The sequence below is a fragment of the Callithrix jacchus genome, chromosome 10 (genome assembly GCF_049354715.1).
Source record: "Callithrix jacchus isolate 240 chromosome 10, calJac240_pri, whole genome shotgun sequence".
Lineage (NCBI taxonomy): Eukaryota > Metazoa > Chordata > Mammalia > Primates > Cebidae > Callithrix > Callithrix jacchus.
In genome coordinates, this window is record NC_133511.1 from 74,867,056 (window position 1) to 74,883,136 (window position 16,081).

At 43.7% G+C, this 16,081-nt stretch overlaps 1 protein-coding gene across 2 annotated transcripts in view; it reads right to left on the minus strand.

The window, feature by feature from the left end:
* NRIP3 (nuclear receptor interacting protein 3) overlaps positions 1–16,081 on the minus strand; it is a 28,420-nt gene extending 12,339 nt beyond the window's left edge. For both annotated transcript variants that reach the window (XM_054242045.2, XM_009007641.5), the window contains exons 1-3: positions 15,834–16,081; positions 1,614–1,775; positions 720–802 (exon numbers count right to left, since the gene is read on the minus strand). In XM_054242045.2, the coding sequence (XP_054098020.1) occupies positions 720–802; positions 1,614–1,775; positions 15,834–16,007 (419 nt within the window). In that variant the 5' untranslated portion in view covers positions 16,008–16,081. The remainder of the gene's footprint in view (positions 1–719; positions 803–1,613; positions 1,776–15,833) is intronic.

The following is a 16,081-nucleotide window of genomic DNA, read 5'->3' on the forward strand; positions in this document are numbered from 1 at the left end:
GTTCAAGACCATCCTGGGCAACATGGCAAAACCCCTCTCTACAAAAAAATACAAAAAATTAGCCAGGCATGGTGGTACACACCTGTAGTCTCAGTTATTCAAGAGGCTGAGGCAGGAGGATCGCTTGAGCCCAGGAGGCGGAGGTTGCAGTGAACCGAGACTGCACTCTAGCCTGGGCGACACAGTGAGACTCCACCTCATGAAACAAAAAAAAAAGTAAATCATCTTTATGATGGCCCAGGCCCAGCAGCAACTGCAATCCTATTCTCAGTTCTGAAGCATGTTTCTTGGGGATAGGCAGTGCCTCCTCTAGAAAGACTCTGAGTAAGCTAAAGCCAACCACATCCCTACTTTTACTCATCTAGATGGAGTACACCAACAGGACAGCTCCTTTTAATTTGCTGTCTAGTGGATCAGGGCAAGGCACACAATGAGCCAGAGGTCTCAGGCTCTCTCATTCAAGTTTAGAGGTCTTTGCTCAAAACTTACTAGGTGGGAGTTAACAGAAAGCCGAAGGTTTCCCTGCTCACTGATTTCTCCCACTTGCCTGATAATCCACCACTCCTCCACTCTACTAAGGACTCTGGTTCCAACTGAGATCTGAGCTCTGCATACTTCTCTTCAAGCTGCTATGGAGCCCCTCACTGTCTCTAACCATAAAATAGAGTCAAAGAAGTACACTCACATGTAAGTTCCACACAGCACAAGTGGCTACTTACCCCAATCTATCCACACAGGCCGAAGAGATGAGATTATACAGACAGCCTGTGTCAACCAAGGCTTTCACATCCTTTCCAGCACACTGTGGGGAGGAAATGTACTGTTCAGCAAGAGCCAGAGAAGCAAAAGGGAAGGGAGATGCAGACAGCAAGCAGCAGATGTCATATGAAAGGCAGGGTTGGAGAGCATCCTCCCCATTATGGGTTGTAGTGTCTCATCTTTACCACTGCTAAGTCTGCCTTTGACTGGCTCTTGTTCCTGCTGAATCCAGGGCTGACAGAAGATCCCAAAAAAATCTCTAGGTGTTTCATGCTATATACCAAATATCTCTTAATCTCTCTCTCTTTTTTTTAATCACATACCCGTTTGTAAATCTGATGAAAGCTTTGCTCCTTCTTACCATAAAAACGCAGGTGCATATAAAAGTTGTATACACTTCCAGTGTTGCATGGAGTGTCCCTTTTAAAACTCATTTATGAATTACATGAGACTCATACTCTGTTTCTTTTTTTTTGAGATGGAGTTTTGCTGTTGTTACCCAGGCTGGAGTGCAATGGTGTAAACTCCACTCACTGCAACCTCTGCCTCCTGGGTTCAAGCAATTCTCCTGCCTCAGCCTCCTGAGTAGCTGGGACTACAGGTGCCCGCCACCATGCCCAGCTTTTTTTTTTTTTTTTTTTGTATTTTTAGTAGAGATGGGGTTTCACCATGTTGACCAGGATGGTCTCGATCTCTTGACCTTGTGATCCACCTGTGTCGGCCTCCCAAAGTGCTGGGATTATAGGCGTGAGCCACCGCGCCCGGCCAAGACTCATACTCTTTAAAGTCAGGAGGAGAGGGCCCCACATCATACTTTCCAGAAACCCCTGGAAAAGCTGTTCTCAGAACATTACCTGGCAAGAAACCAAAATCATGTCATCCTCCTCAGACTTCTTTAGCCCCTCAGACTTAGCCTGATTGACTTTGTTCGTCTTAGAGGCCCAAGGGACACGGCTGCTTCGGAGCTTAGACAGGTTGGTTTCCATGAGGCGCCTCTGCAGAATATTATGAGGTTGCTTGAGGAATAGAAAGCAGAGACTTCTTAGTGACAGGCCACATCCTCTTTCCCATTGTCCCTCAAACACCATGAAAATAATGAAGGAGCCTCCCATAACTGAGCTCTACTTTTGCTTCTTATTATACTTCCTTCATGTGAGGACTTCACTGGGATTGTCAGAGCAGGTATCATAAACCAATTTGCAGGAGGCCACCCTGAATGAATGAAAATTCAAGACAGGACACTGGGAAATGTAGACAGGGCTGATAAGTATTTTAGGGCTTAAGAGAAGTGAGGGCCCTTGTGATTTGGACTAACCTAGCCTTGCTGCCTTTCTTCCCCTTACAAGAACATTTCAAGGGAAAAGAGGTCTTAGTTTAGAATAAGTGATCTCTATATTTTCACAGGCGACAGTAAATTAGTGCCTTATAGAAAGGGCAGCTCATTTTCATAGGCTGAAGAAACTTAGTTAGCGCAGGTATTCAGAAGCTCTGCCTACTTCTATGTCAAGTCTCACTCTCTTACAGTCTTATCTTTCAGATACAGCCTGCAGATGCCTTAGTGGTTGGTTCTCCTGTGGGCTGATTCACCCATGGATGGATAGGGTGAAAAGACAGGAATTCACACTTGCTGAGCAAGCCTCTCAGCAGACACACTTTGGAACCTGACAGAACACACAGGAATCATCGTTGCTGGCATCCCCTGGATGCCTCAAAACACTGGTTTCTCCTGCCCTATCTTGTCATACATTTCCCTTCAATTGCCCAAAAAGTAGGTGTATGAAAGGGGAAGACACTGACCAAGAAGCCAGGGACTTAATTAGACCTTATATCCATGCCAGGATACCTAATGTTAAGAAGCAGAATGAGAAGTGTGAGTTTCAGTCTGCACTTTGATAGAGCTTAGGAGAGTTCCTAGGGAAGACAGAGTCATGCTCTACTGTTCCTATTCAAAGTGGCCTCCAGAAAGTTTAAGATATCTCTTGAAATCCTATGACTAGAGAAATTTGTATACACAAACATTTATGCCCTGGTTACAATAGCATTTAAAATCCCTCAAAGGAGAGTGTTTCACCCCAAGTTTCTATCTAACATATACCAGATGACACTCTGATTCCACAGGGAGGGAAGTCACTCTTAGAAGCCCAGAGCCTAGAACCTTTCAAGGGGGAGGGGGTAGCATTGAAGGTCTTCAGTATCTGCCACCTTACAGATTCCAGAGGAAGAATGGAGTCACAGCCATGACTCATTGTAACCCTAGCGAGACGAAGAAATGGATTCCCAAAATACACTGATTCTTGGCAAAGCACATTCTAAATTGGTATCTTTGGGAAAAGTGGAGGGAGAGGCACTTATAAAGAAAAAGAGAGCTTCTTAGCTTGACAAGGAGCTAGAGGAAGTGCTAACTCTCTCAGATTTTGTGATGCAACACTGGGAGAATGCTTTGCTTCTCAAAAGAAACAAAAATGCTTCATTCTAATCTGTCTCACCAATAAGACTGGATTCTTGGCTCAAGCCATACTAAAGCAGGTGTTTGTTTCTGTTACATTCATGCTTACCAGAACCAACTCAGATAAAACTAGACTTGCAGAAGTGAAGATTGGGGGGGTTTCAAAGACCATCTAAACAAAGCCCTCTTACCTAAAGTCTGGGGATGTCTTCCCATATTGGTCTTGCTAAACACTTTATCTGGTTCTTAATCTTGCAAAGGAGCTTAATCATTAGTGGACAGATGAGACAAATGAGAGAAGTTCTAAAATCATTCTGCTTGAAGTCTTCCCTCTTCCATATTTTCCTTACTTTCTACTGGATTCTTCTTCCACAAGGTATAAAACATACTAAAAATTTGTAAATGGGAAGAAAACTCCTCTGCAAAACATCAGCTCCTGCTTCCTTGACTCTACAGACTCTACAGCCTCCTTTAATCACCCTCCTTTATCTGGAATAGTCTTTTTTAAAAAAGCCTAAACCATGACATCTATTTCCTGATATCCCATATTTTCTTCACTGAGATCACTTTTGATCCCATACCAGTAATGATCTCTGATTTCCAAATCCAGTAGACATTTTCAGCCTTAATTTTACTAGACTTTTCTAGTGCATTTGGCCCTGCTGACTTGTTCTTTAGTAACCAAAAATGGTTCAAACATATGCTCAATGTAAAATATTTAAGTATCACTGATAAGGTGGCTCACACCTGTAATCCCAGCACTTTGGAAGGCCGAGGTGGGAGGATCTCTTGAGGTCAAGTGTTCAAGACCAGCCAGGCCAACATGGTGAAACCCCATCTCTACTAAAAAACAGACAAAATTGGCTGGGCGTGGTGGTGTGTGCCTTTAATCCCAGCTACTGGGAAGGCTGAGGCAGGAGAACTGCTTGAACCTGGAAGGCAGAGGTTGCAGTGAGCCTAGATCGCACCACTGCTCTCTAGCCTGGGGAACTTGCTCTGTTCCAATGACTTTGCACTGGCTGTCCCCTGTGCCTGAAATGTTCTTCCCACAACATTTCTAATCGTTAGGTCCCTCTTATCTTCCAGGTATCTGTTCAAATGTTACTTCCTCAGAGATACCTTATCTGACCATACAACTTAAAGTAGGTAGGTCACCTGTTTAGTTACCAACATATCTATTTCTTTAATAGTAATTATAAATACAAAAGTATTTTACTTATTTACTTGTTTACTATTTCATCCCTGCCCTACTCGCATGTTAACGGCACAAGGGCAGGGACCTTGACTGTCTTGATCTCAGCTATAACCTCAGCTCTTTACACAGTACTGAAAGAAATCTCTACCCTTTCTTTCTTCAAAAAAGCTTTTTATTTCTCACCTGAGATGGAGTCTAGCTCTGTCTCCCAGGCTGGGATGCAGTGGTGCAATTCTGGCTCACTGAAATCTCTGCCTCTCGGGTTCAAGCAATTCTGTTGCCTCAGCCTCCCAAGTAGCTGGGACTACAGGTACACACCACCACACCTGGCTAATTTTTGTATTTTTAGTAGAGATGGGGTTTTACCATGTTGGCCAGGCTGGTTTCAAACTCCTGAGCTGAAGTGATCCACCTGCCTCAGCCTCCCAAAGTGCTGGGATTACAGGTGTGGGCCACTGCGCCCAGCCAAAAAGTCTTTCTTGATTAATATCATTGAATTCTTTATTTCAGAATCCCTTCAATACTTAAATATTAAAGAGTTTGTACTACTTGTATCCCTACTCTATGACTGTTTTATAAATGTGCTTAAGTGGTTCTCATTTGTTTACTGACATATTGGCTTTCCAAGGGCTGTCCAAACTATCTTTCATGATACACAATACCGGCCAGGTACACTGGCTCATGCCTATAATCCCAGCACTTTGGGAGTCTGAGGCAGGACTGCTTGAGGCCAGGAGTTTGAGAGAAACCTGGCAACATAGTGAAACTGTGTCTCTACAAAAAAAATTTTTTAATTAAAATTTTTAAAAACTTAAAAATTAGCTGGGCATGATGGCACATGCCTGTAGTCCCAGCTACTCGGGAACTGAGGTGGGAGGACCACTTTAACCCAGAGTTCAAGGCTTCAGTGAGCTATGATCACACCACTGCACTTCAGCCTGTGTGTCAGAGTGAGATCTTGTCTTAAAAGAAGAAAAAATGATACACAATACTAATTTGCTAGATTGGTGCTACAGGTACCCTGGTAGCCATTTAGACATTTTTTTTTTTTTTTTTTTGAGACAGAGTTTTGCTCTTGTTACCCAGGCTGGAGTGCAATGGCATGATCTCGGCTCACCGCAACCTCCGCCTCCTGGGTTCAGGCAATTCACCTGCCTCAGCCTCCTGAGTAGCTGGGATTACAGGCACGCACCACCATGCCCAGCTAATTTTTTGTATTTCTAGTAGAGACGGGGTTTCACTATGTTGACCAAGATGGTCTCGATCTCTTGACCTCGTGATCCACCCGCCTCGGCCTCCCAAAGTGCTGGGTCTATAGGCTTGAGCCACCGCGCCCGGCCCAGACATAATTTTTAAGTTATCTTTCTGACATGAATTCTGCTTTATGCTAAACCTTATCAAGGCAGCTACTAACTTAAGCAGTCCTTGCTTCTCTACTCTTCCTGAAATGTGGCTGCTAGAGGCATCTAAACTCTAACCAGGCAAGTTCAAATTTTCTGCCTCCATCACCATCAAGAGTTTCTACAGGGGGTACGATCCAAGATGGCCGATCGCTAACATCCCGGGATTGCAGCTCTCGGGGAAGGCGCGGAGAACTAGAGGACGCCACACTTTCAGACAAAGTCTGGTCGCTCACGGAGCAGAAGATCCCCCAGTGGTGGAAACACACGAGTCGCTAGCGCGACTCTCGTGGTCGGCGCAGCGGTTCCGCCGGCACCTCAGCGCGGCAGCGCTCGGTGCAGAGTAAACAAGACCGGTTCCCCTTCTGACCGAGGTTTGGAGCCCCGGGAAGGCAGAGTCGCCTACTACAGAAACAAGAAGGAAGCCCGACAGGAGAATCCTGGGCAGAAAAGCACCATCAGTTTTAAGGCAGCTGCTCTGGCCCTGGGAACTAACAACCTGGACGTCCACTCAAGAGACCTAATCTGAAAGTTGGTAATTTCAAAGATGAGAGGAGGATAAATTTACAATGACGGGAAGAAACCAGCGTAAAAAAGCTGAGAATACTCAAAGTCGGAACGCCTCTCCCTCTAAAGATGATCACAGTTCCACATCAACAATGGAACAAGGCTTGATGGAGAACGAGCGCCTCCTGATGACAGAATCACTCTTCAAGGAATGGATAATAACAAACTTCGGTGAGATAAAAGACCATGTTGTAGCCCAACGTAAAGAAACTAGGAACTTTGAAAAAAGGTTTGACGAAATCCTATTGAGAATAGACAACTTAGAGAGGAGTATGAGTGAATTAATGGAACTGAAGAATACAATACAGGAACTCCGAGAAGTATGCACAGGTTTAAACACTCGAATTGTTCAAGCAGAAGAAGGGATATCAGAGGTCAAAGTCCAACTTAATGAAATAAAACGTGAAGAAAAGATTAGAGAAAAAAGGATAAAAAGGAATGAGCAAAGTCTCCAAGAAATGTGGGACTATGTGAAAAGACCAAATTTACGTTTGATAGGTGTACCTGAATGCGACGGAGAGAATGAATCCAAGCTGGAAAATACCCTTCAGGATATTATTCAGGAAAATTTTCCTAAACTAGCAAAGCAGGTCAACATTCAACCCCAGGTAATACAGAGAACACCACAAAGATATTCCTCAAGAAGAGCAACCCCAAGGCACATAATCGTTAGATTCACCAGGGTTGAAACGAAGGAGAGGATACTAAGGGCAGCCAGAGAAAAAGGTCAGATAACTCACAAAGGCAAGCCTATCAGACTTACAGCAGATCTCTCCGCAGAAACTCTACAGGCCAGAAGAGAGTGGGGGCCAATATTCAACATCCTCAAAGAACAGAACCTTCAGCCCAGAATTTCATATCCAGCCAAACTAAGCTTCACAACTGAAGGAAAAATAAAATCTTTTATGAACAAGCAAGAACTCAGAGATTTTATTACCACCAGGCCTGCTTTACAAGAGCTTCTGAAAGAAGCATTACACACAGAAAGAAACAACCAGTATTAGCCTTTCTAAAAATACACCAAAAAGTAAAGAGCACCAACATAAAGAAGAATTTATACCAACAAATGGATAAAACAGCCAGTCAACATCAAATGGCAGTAACCCTAAATTTAAATTGACTAAATTCCCAATCAAAAGACATAGCCAAAACCCAACGGCATGTTACATCCAGACCTGTTTCACATGCAAGGATACACAAAGACTCAAAACAAAGGGATGGAGAAAGATTTACCAACCAAATGGAGAGCAAAAATAAATAATAAATAAATAAAAAGCAGGAGTTGCAATTCTTGTATCGGAAAAAATAGATTTTAAAGCAACAAAGATATAGTGGTAAAAGGATCAATGCAACAACAAGAGCTAATGATCCTAACACCCAGATAGGAGACTTAGATTCAATGAGACAGAAAATTAATAAGGATATCAAGGACTCGAACTCAGATCCAGAACAAGTAAACTTAATAAATATTTATAGAGCTCCCCACTTCAAATACACAAAATATACATTCTTGTCAATACCACATCACACCTACCCATTAGTTTAAATGAAACATTGATTGGCCATTATTAATACCCAATTTTTTTCAAAATAAAGCAATATTTCCATTTACTCTCCCTCTTTCTCTTCCTCTTTCTTCCTCTCCTTTACTTATTATTTTTTTTCTTTCCTTCTCTCAAAAAAAAGAAATCAACTTGTAAACCTCTAGATCCAGGTCGGCAATGTCTCTTTCATTGCTTGATTTCCTTTCTTCCCTTCCCTCCCTCCCTCCCTTCCTCCCCACTTCCTCCCTTCCTTCCTTCCTTCATCCCTTCCTTCCTCCCTACCGTCCTTCTTCCCTTCCTTCCTGCCTTTCTCCCCCCCCCCAAAAAAAAAAAAAAAAGAGTTTCTAAAGGAAATGAACACTATGGGAAGTGCTGTATTATGAGTGAAAATAGCTTACAGTTCCTCAGTCTGGCACCCACGCTACTTAAACATCTCTTCTAACCAAACTATAGAATCTGAAGAAAAGAGAGGTGAGAGGAATCAGACTATAGTGCAGGATACCATAGAATCATAATTTGAGCATAATGCCACTTTCTCAATCCCTTTACCCAAGTTACCCAGAAAGAAACTAATGGATTTCTGTGGTCCACGGAATGAACCAGACTACAAAATGGGAAATGACAGGGGTCTGCTTTCTTTGTAGCATTTATTCCCAAGAGAGAAATCCAAGGTCACTAGCTAGCAAAAGAGCTAGAACTAGAGCTTAGTTAGAACAAGGATACCATTCATTTTTTCTTTTTCCCCTAAAAGGGCCTGAACTAATCCTACTCCATTATAGTCCTCATACACAGTCTATAGATAAACATAGACTCCTAAGTCAAGCCCAGTATACATGTCTCTATCTCTGACCTTGGAAATCCAAAAGATCACCAATATCTGTGCCTCCTCTTTGCTTACTAGCTGAAAATGTGTAACATGTGACCCATTCTACCCCACGGAAACACAGATTGTTCTTTGGTTTGCAGTTGCTCAAAAACACAAGGCAGGCTGTTACACTGCCCCAGGCCTTCCGTGTTCTATTTCTTTGCCTTTGCTCATGACCCAACAAACAACTACTCCTCATTGTCATCTGTTTTGTGAATTAGTCTGAGATAGTAGTTTCTCAACTGCTCATGAAGGCTGCATTTTGTTAGAAAGGATTCATAAATGGGCAAGGATAGACCAGATAACCTGTTAAATTCTTCTTACTCTGAGGTCCTACAAAGTATGCTCTAGAGGCAGCCTTCTCTCCATACCATCTCACAGTTAGCTGGATTAAAAGGAATGATAAAGCTGTAATTAGATGCTGGTCTCCATCCTTATCATCATATCAAGCTAGAGTAATCACTTCTTCCACTGGACTCCTCTAGCACATTTGACTATTACATCTTGGCAACTAGCATAGGCTTTCTGGTGGCGTTACTTATCTTCTAGAATTGTGTATTCAGCATATACATTTAAGTAACTAATTGGGACCCTAAACCTGTTCAAAAATCAAACTCTTGATTCTTATTCTCCATCCTCAACCTGCTGCCCCCCAAGTCTTATCCATTTCAGTAAGTGAAAACTCTATTCTTCCAATGGCTAGGTTAAAAACCTCATGAACTTCTTTGATTACTCTTTCACTCTTTCATTGAGTTGATCTTTGACCTCTGATATCCTTTCTTCTGCTTGGTCAATTTGGCTGTTGAAACTTGTGCATGCTTCATGAAGTTCTTGTGTTGTGTTTTTCAGCTCCATCAATTCACTCATATTCCTCTCTAAGTTGTCCATTCTTGTTATCATTTCCTCAAATCTTTTTTCAACGTTCTTAGTTTCTTTGCATTAAGTTAGAACATGTTCTTTTAGCTCACAGAAGTTTCTCATTATCCACCTTCTGAAGTCCGATTCTGTCTTCATCACACTCATTCTCCGTCCAGCTTTGTTCCCTTGCTGGTGAGGAGTTATGGTCCCTTGTAGGCGGTGAGGTGTTCTGGTTTCGGGTGTTTTCCTCCTTTTTGCGCTGGTTTCTTCCCATCTTTGTGGATTTATCCACCTGTCATCTGAGTAGTTGCTGATTTTATGATTGGGTCTCTGAGTGGACATCCGGATTGTTGATGATGAGGTATTTCTGTTTCTGTTTTCCTTCTAACAGTCTGGCCCCTCTGCTGTAGGACTGCTGAGGTCCACTCCAGGCCCTGCTTGCCTGGGGAACACCTGTAGCAGCTGCAGAATAGTAAGAGTTGCTACCAGTTTCTTCTTCTGCTATCTTTGTCCCAGAATGATGCCCGCCGAATATCAGTCTGATCAGTCCTTTGTGAGGTGACTCTTTGGATATACGGGGGTCAGGGAGCTGCTTGAGGAGACAGTCTGTCCTTTATAGGAGCTCAAGTGCTGAGCTGTGAGTGCCATTGTTCATTCAGAGCTGCTAGGCAGGTACGTTTAAGTCTGCTGCAGCAGAACTCATAAAACCCCCTTTTTTCCTCAGGTGCTCTGTCCCGGGGAGTTAGGGCTTTATTTATGAGTATCTGTTGCACTGTCCTGCCCAGCAAGGAGGCAGTCTAGTCACTGACTGCCTGCAGAGGCTATACTGAGCTGCTCTGGGGTCCGCCCTGCTGCCATGGGCTCCACCCTGCTACCGTGTGTAATTCCCTGCAGTGCTGTTTATATGGGTGTGGTTAAACTGCTGTGGCAATAGTGGCCCGCCTCTGTAATGGCAGACTCTCTCTGTTATGGTGGGTTGCCTTGGCAACAGCAGGCTGCATCAGCAATGGCAGAGTACCTCCATAGGGGTGGAGTGCCTCGGTAATGGTGGACGCCCCTCCCCCACCGAGCTGCACTGCCCTGGTTCAGCTGTGCTTGCCATGAAACTCTCAACCCCAAGCATTTCCAATTGCAGTATTTTTTGTTTGCTTGTTTTTGTGGGGGTGGGACCCTCCGAGCCTGATCACCTGGCTCCCTGCTTCAGACACATTTTTTTTTTTTAAGTTGAATGGTTGACTCTCTCCCAGGTGTTCCAGTCGCCTGCTGAAAGGGCGCCAGGATCTGTGTGATGTCCCATGTGGCGACCCACTGCGCCGGCTGAAACAACATCGCTGCCCGGGAATCTCCTGGCCTGGCTTTATGTTTAAGTCCCATTTAATCAGATGAATGTGCTAATCCATCTTCCCAGATCTTCAATTGCTGGTTTAACAGGGCAACCAGCCCAGTGTATTTTGTACGGAGTGCCGCTGTGCTGCAGCACTGGCTGAAACAGCCGTGCCAGCCGAAACAGCCGCACCGGCTGGTGACCCGTGGGGCTCCTACACCTGGGAATCTCCTGGTCTGTAGACAATAAAGATCTGTCTGGAAATGCGGCATCCACTCACCCTCTGTGCTTTCACTGGGAGCTGCAATCCTGAGTTGCTTCTACAGTGCCATCTCTACTCTTTCGCTCTTAATCCAAACCATCAATTACATTTGTCAGCTTTGCCTTCAACATGTACTCAGAACCTGATCCTTTCTTGTTTCCTTCATAGCTTATCACTCTGCTCTGAGGTACTATCGTCTCTCACTTGGATTACTATGGAATAGCTTCCTAATCAGTCTTCCTGCTTCATCTACTCTTGCCCTTCTACAGTGTACCCCACATAGTAGCCTGAGTAGTCTTTTTATAAAATAAGTCATATCATGTCATCCCTCTGCTCAAAATACTCCGCTGGTTTCCAGTCCCAGGTTAAAACCCAAATGTGTAGGTATGAGCTGAGAAGAGTGGGAAATAAATGAAACCCAAATGCCTGCACAATGGCCTCCCACTACATCTCTGATATGATCTTCTATCACCCTCCTCCTTGCTCATTTTGCTCTAACTACAGTGACACTCTTATAGTTCTTAAGTTATATCAAGCGCAGTGATGCCTCAGTCCTTTGCACTTGCTGTTCCTTCTTCCCTGAGACACTTTGTTCCTTAATTTCCTTCAGTGTTTCTTCAAATGTAAACTTATCAGATAGGCCTTCCCAGACAACCCTGTACAAAATAGCAAGGCTCCACCCCACCCCAGCCTCTGCCTTCCCTATTTCCCTTACCCTGATTTATTTTCTCCATAGAAAATATTTATTATTATTACCTGATATATATTTACTTAATTTTACTTTCTGCCTCTTCCTTCCACAAGAATACAAGTTCCATCAAGGCAGGAACTCTGTTTTGGTTTACTATTATATCTCCAAAGCCTAAATTATTACATGATATGTGTAATAGGTACTCAATAAATATTTGTGTAATAAATTAACTGATCTGTACTGACCTGTCCCCTAACCTCCTCATAATGAGAAACTTTTCTATCTTCGTATTTGTGGTCCTAGCCTCTAGACTGTGTTGTGAACACAGCAAGTATTCAAATAATGTTTGTTGTTAGTAGGATGCAATCACGACTCTGCAGATTTTCAGTTTGTGCCAGATCTTGGTATTATACTGGTATTTCATGCTCCTCTTCTAAGCTTCCGAAATTCTCTAGCCCATGACATGTGGCGCACTATAGGTGGTTAATCTGTAGGGCACACCACACAGGCCTGCTCTAATAGAGATTCTGTTCAGGTATTTTACGGTAAGTTTGCTTCACTGTGTTCTACCATCTTTCCCCCAGTTCATTCCTAATTCTAGTCAGTTTTGAAAAAGCATTTAGCTATAATCAGAAGCAATCATATGCATGAAAGAAAAACTCTCTATTGCCAGACAAGAATATGGTCTAACGCATACAGGTAAGTAATAATATCATTTAGGAAAGACAGCATATTATCATATAACATGAGTGTTTTTAAACATTAAAAAGCCTTTAGCACAATGAAAAAACTTTTGTGAATCTGGTAGCTAAAACAAGATAAATTACAATAGGCAAAGTTCCAAGAATGGAGATATTAAAAAAAAAAAAAATCAGGGCTGAGTGTGGTAGCTCATGTTTGTAATCCCAGAAGTCTGGGAGGCTAAGGTGGGCAGATCTCTTGAGCCCAGGAGTTCAAGACCAGCCTGGGCAACATAACAAAATCCCATCTCTACAAAAAATTCAAAAGATAGCCTAATGTCGTGGCATATGCCTATAATCCTAGCTACTCAGGAGACTGAGGTGGGAGGATTTCTTGAGCCTGGGAGGTCGAGGCTGCAGTGAGCCGTGACTGCAGCTGCATTCCAGCCTGGACAATAGAGTGAGACCTTGTCTCTTAAAAAAAAAAAAAATCAAATAAAATATTATGCATATCTCTGGTTTTAGTTCTTAATCTAATACAGAATCAACAATACAAGATAAAAGGATAAAAGGAAAAGAGCCAGACAAAAATATAATTTCCACAGAGGACTACACAAGAATAGGCAAAGCCACTTTCCTGGGGCCAAGAGAACATGATCCCCTTTGATTGCCTATGGCTGCCTTCTGTCAATTCTAAAAGGGCTGGCAAGTTGGTATCAAGCAGTGAACATTACAGAAACAGCATAGTAAGAGGTAGATAATTCAGAAATCCCAGCAGCATAATTCAAATATAGGTTACTAGTATGACAACCTACCATCTTCACAAACCCAAGTCAGTTACAACTAATTTTTCCTCTCTCCCTTATCTCCCTTTGGTGCTATCCCATCCCTTTTCTTGGACCCATTATGTCAAGATTATACTATAAACTACTTCAACTAAGAACTATTCAATTAATTTTCCCATCCTCCAAATTTCCCTTGCAGTGAGAGAAAATGGAGTCAACACTGGTCTATCCCAGATGTATTTATAAAGTAAAACTATAAGAATGTACTTCATAGAAAATGATTTTTGAAGTTAATTTACATATAAAAAGAAAAAAGAAAAATAAATGCACTTCTGAGATCACTTCTAAGATTGTACTGAGGCTGCAACAACAGGTCGGAGAGTTTAAGCATGCTGCCTCACTCCAGCGCTTGCAGCTCTCCTAGCCCTACCTCAGTCTGCCTTGGTTTCTGTAACCTGGCTGTTCTGTGCAATCACTTGCACATCATAGGTGTGAAAACAGTGAGAGGGAAATCAACTCCACGACGATGGGGTACAGAAAGCATGAAGCATGATTCAGAGCCTCACAGTCAACTGGCATGTGTGAGTGTGTGTCATACTCACGGCAATATCCTACTTCTTGAGGCTCCTTCCTTTTTGCAGCCTACTGCCTGTGCTCTATGCTATCAGCCTTTCATGACTCAACTGAGACAGACTGGAGTCAGAAAAGTGGATGGAATTCTTACACAGCATTAAGTAGTCTTATAAGAAATCCTAGACGGAAGGAAGCTCAGGTAGTTCTCAGAACCAGGAAACTCCTTGACAACCCGGGACAACCAAATTCCAGCATTAAAAAAATTCCGTATTTTAAATCATCTCTTAATTTAATACTTCCTTCTTTATTGGCTTTATTGATTGCTGAGCATTCTAGGAACTAGGAGAGGATTACTTGGCCTGAAGGAAATAATACTTCTTGAACCTGATTTGTTCAAGATTTGATCTAGATTTGAATCTAGATCGCTTTAAAGTGAAGGAAGGGAGAAAGAGAGTTATCTCTTTCACAGGAGCACATTTCAATCACTTATCACTCTGGGTTAGCATAAATCAGATAAACTATCCTTTGGCTTGTGCAAAACACACACACACACACAACTTTTAAAAAACAGAGCAAGATAACTGAAGTAGACAAACCCTGCACAGAAGTAACTAATGGTGGCAGGGAGGAGACAGATGATATTGGTACCTGTGTGTCATTAGAGCTGTTAGATTAAAAAAAAAAAAAAAATGGATGCAGAAGCTCTGCCCTCCTGGCACCAGAAATGGCAATTTCGTGAACTAGGGCCAACAACCACATCCAAAACTAAACATTTCAAAAGCTTAACATAAAAAAAAATACTAGGAAAATTAGGCAGAGCACCTATTTCATTTGTTAAAGACATTTAATTAGTGTTTTATACATTACCACACAAATGCATAAAGCGATTGAGAAATTCAAAAAAACAATCAAACTACAAGAAAACTCCAGATAAAACTATAAAGCTAAACATAAACTTGGCTCAGGACCACGACAGTGGCTGAGGGATGACAAGATACAGTTCTTTATATCGGTAATCCTTAGCCATCCATCCCATTCTATAGAAAGAAGACAGTACCATCTTTGACCCCTGTCCTGGGCTGCTTCTACTTAATGCCAAGAACAGCCATACTAGAGGGGAAAAAAAGAAAAACCAAAACACTGCACCCACCCCAGCTCCAAATGCACACATGAGCTGATCGGTGAGATGGAGCAGCCTGGCTTCCTCTGTCTACCCACTCCTTGGGGGCGGGGCTGGAAGAGAAGAAAATGATGAAGAGATGTTGGGGGTTCAGGAAACCTTCACATTCGACCCCTTTTCTCTCTCCCCACTCAGGATGGAAGATCAAAGGCAGACAGGACCAAAACTAGAGAAGTAGATTTTGCCTAGGGGGACAATGGACTCAACAAAACCTCTGGATCTGGCAACTGTCAAAAAAAAAAAAACAAAACAAAAAACAAAAAAAACCCTTTCCACTTCTGTCTCTCCTCACACAGCCATTAGGAATCACCTCTGTCTTGGTCATAGGACCAGACACCTAGCGTGTGAGGCACAAGCCCCATGAACAAAATTCAGGGTATTAAGAATAAGGGGAGAGAAAGAAGACCTGAGGGAAGGAGGGAAGGGCAGGAGGGCAGGGCAGGGCAGGGTCTCTTCCTTCTACTGGAGAGGAGAGAGACACCCAGGGAGGAGGCACAGCCGAGGGGAGCGCTAGAAAAGCCACGACGGAATCCCCACCGAGACCGCAGCAGGGGTGCTGGAAGGGGAGGAATCCGAGACCCAGCGAGAGTCAGCCAGGGACAGCGGCGGGCCGGGCCGTGACTCAGTGAAAGCCGCAGCGGCAGGGCCTCGGGAGACCGCGGGCGCGAAGCCGCCGGGGCCCGGGCCGGGGCCGGGGAGCTCACCGTGTCCTTGGACGAGCCCAGCTTCTTCAGGCCGTCCAGGGGCAGCAGGTCGGCGGAGTCCTTGTGGATAAACTGCACCGCCTGCTTCATCCGGCGCTGCTGTCGCAGCGACGCCGCCTCCCGCATGTCGGTCTCCTTGCGGCCACCCTCGGTGAGGAGCCCTGAGTAAAACATCGCTGAGGCGCCTGCGGCCCAGCGGCCGGGTCGCCCGCGGTTCCCCTGCAGCCTCAGCCTCGAGCTCCTTCAGC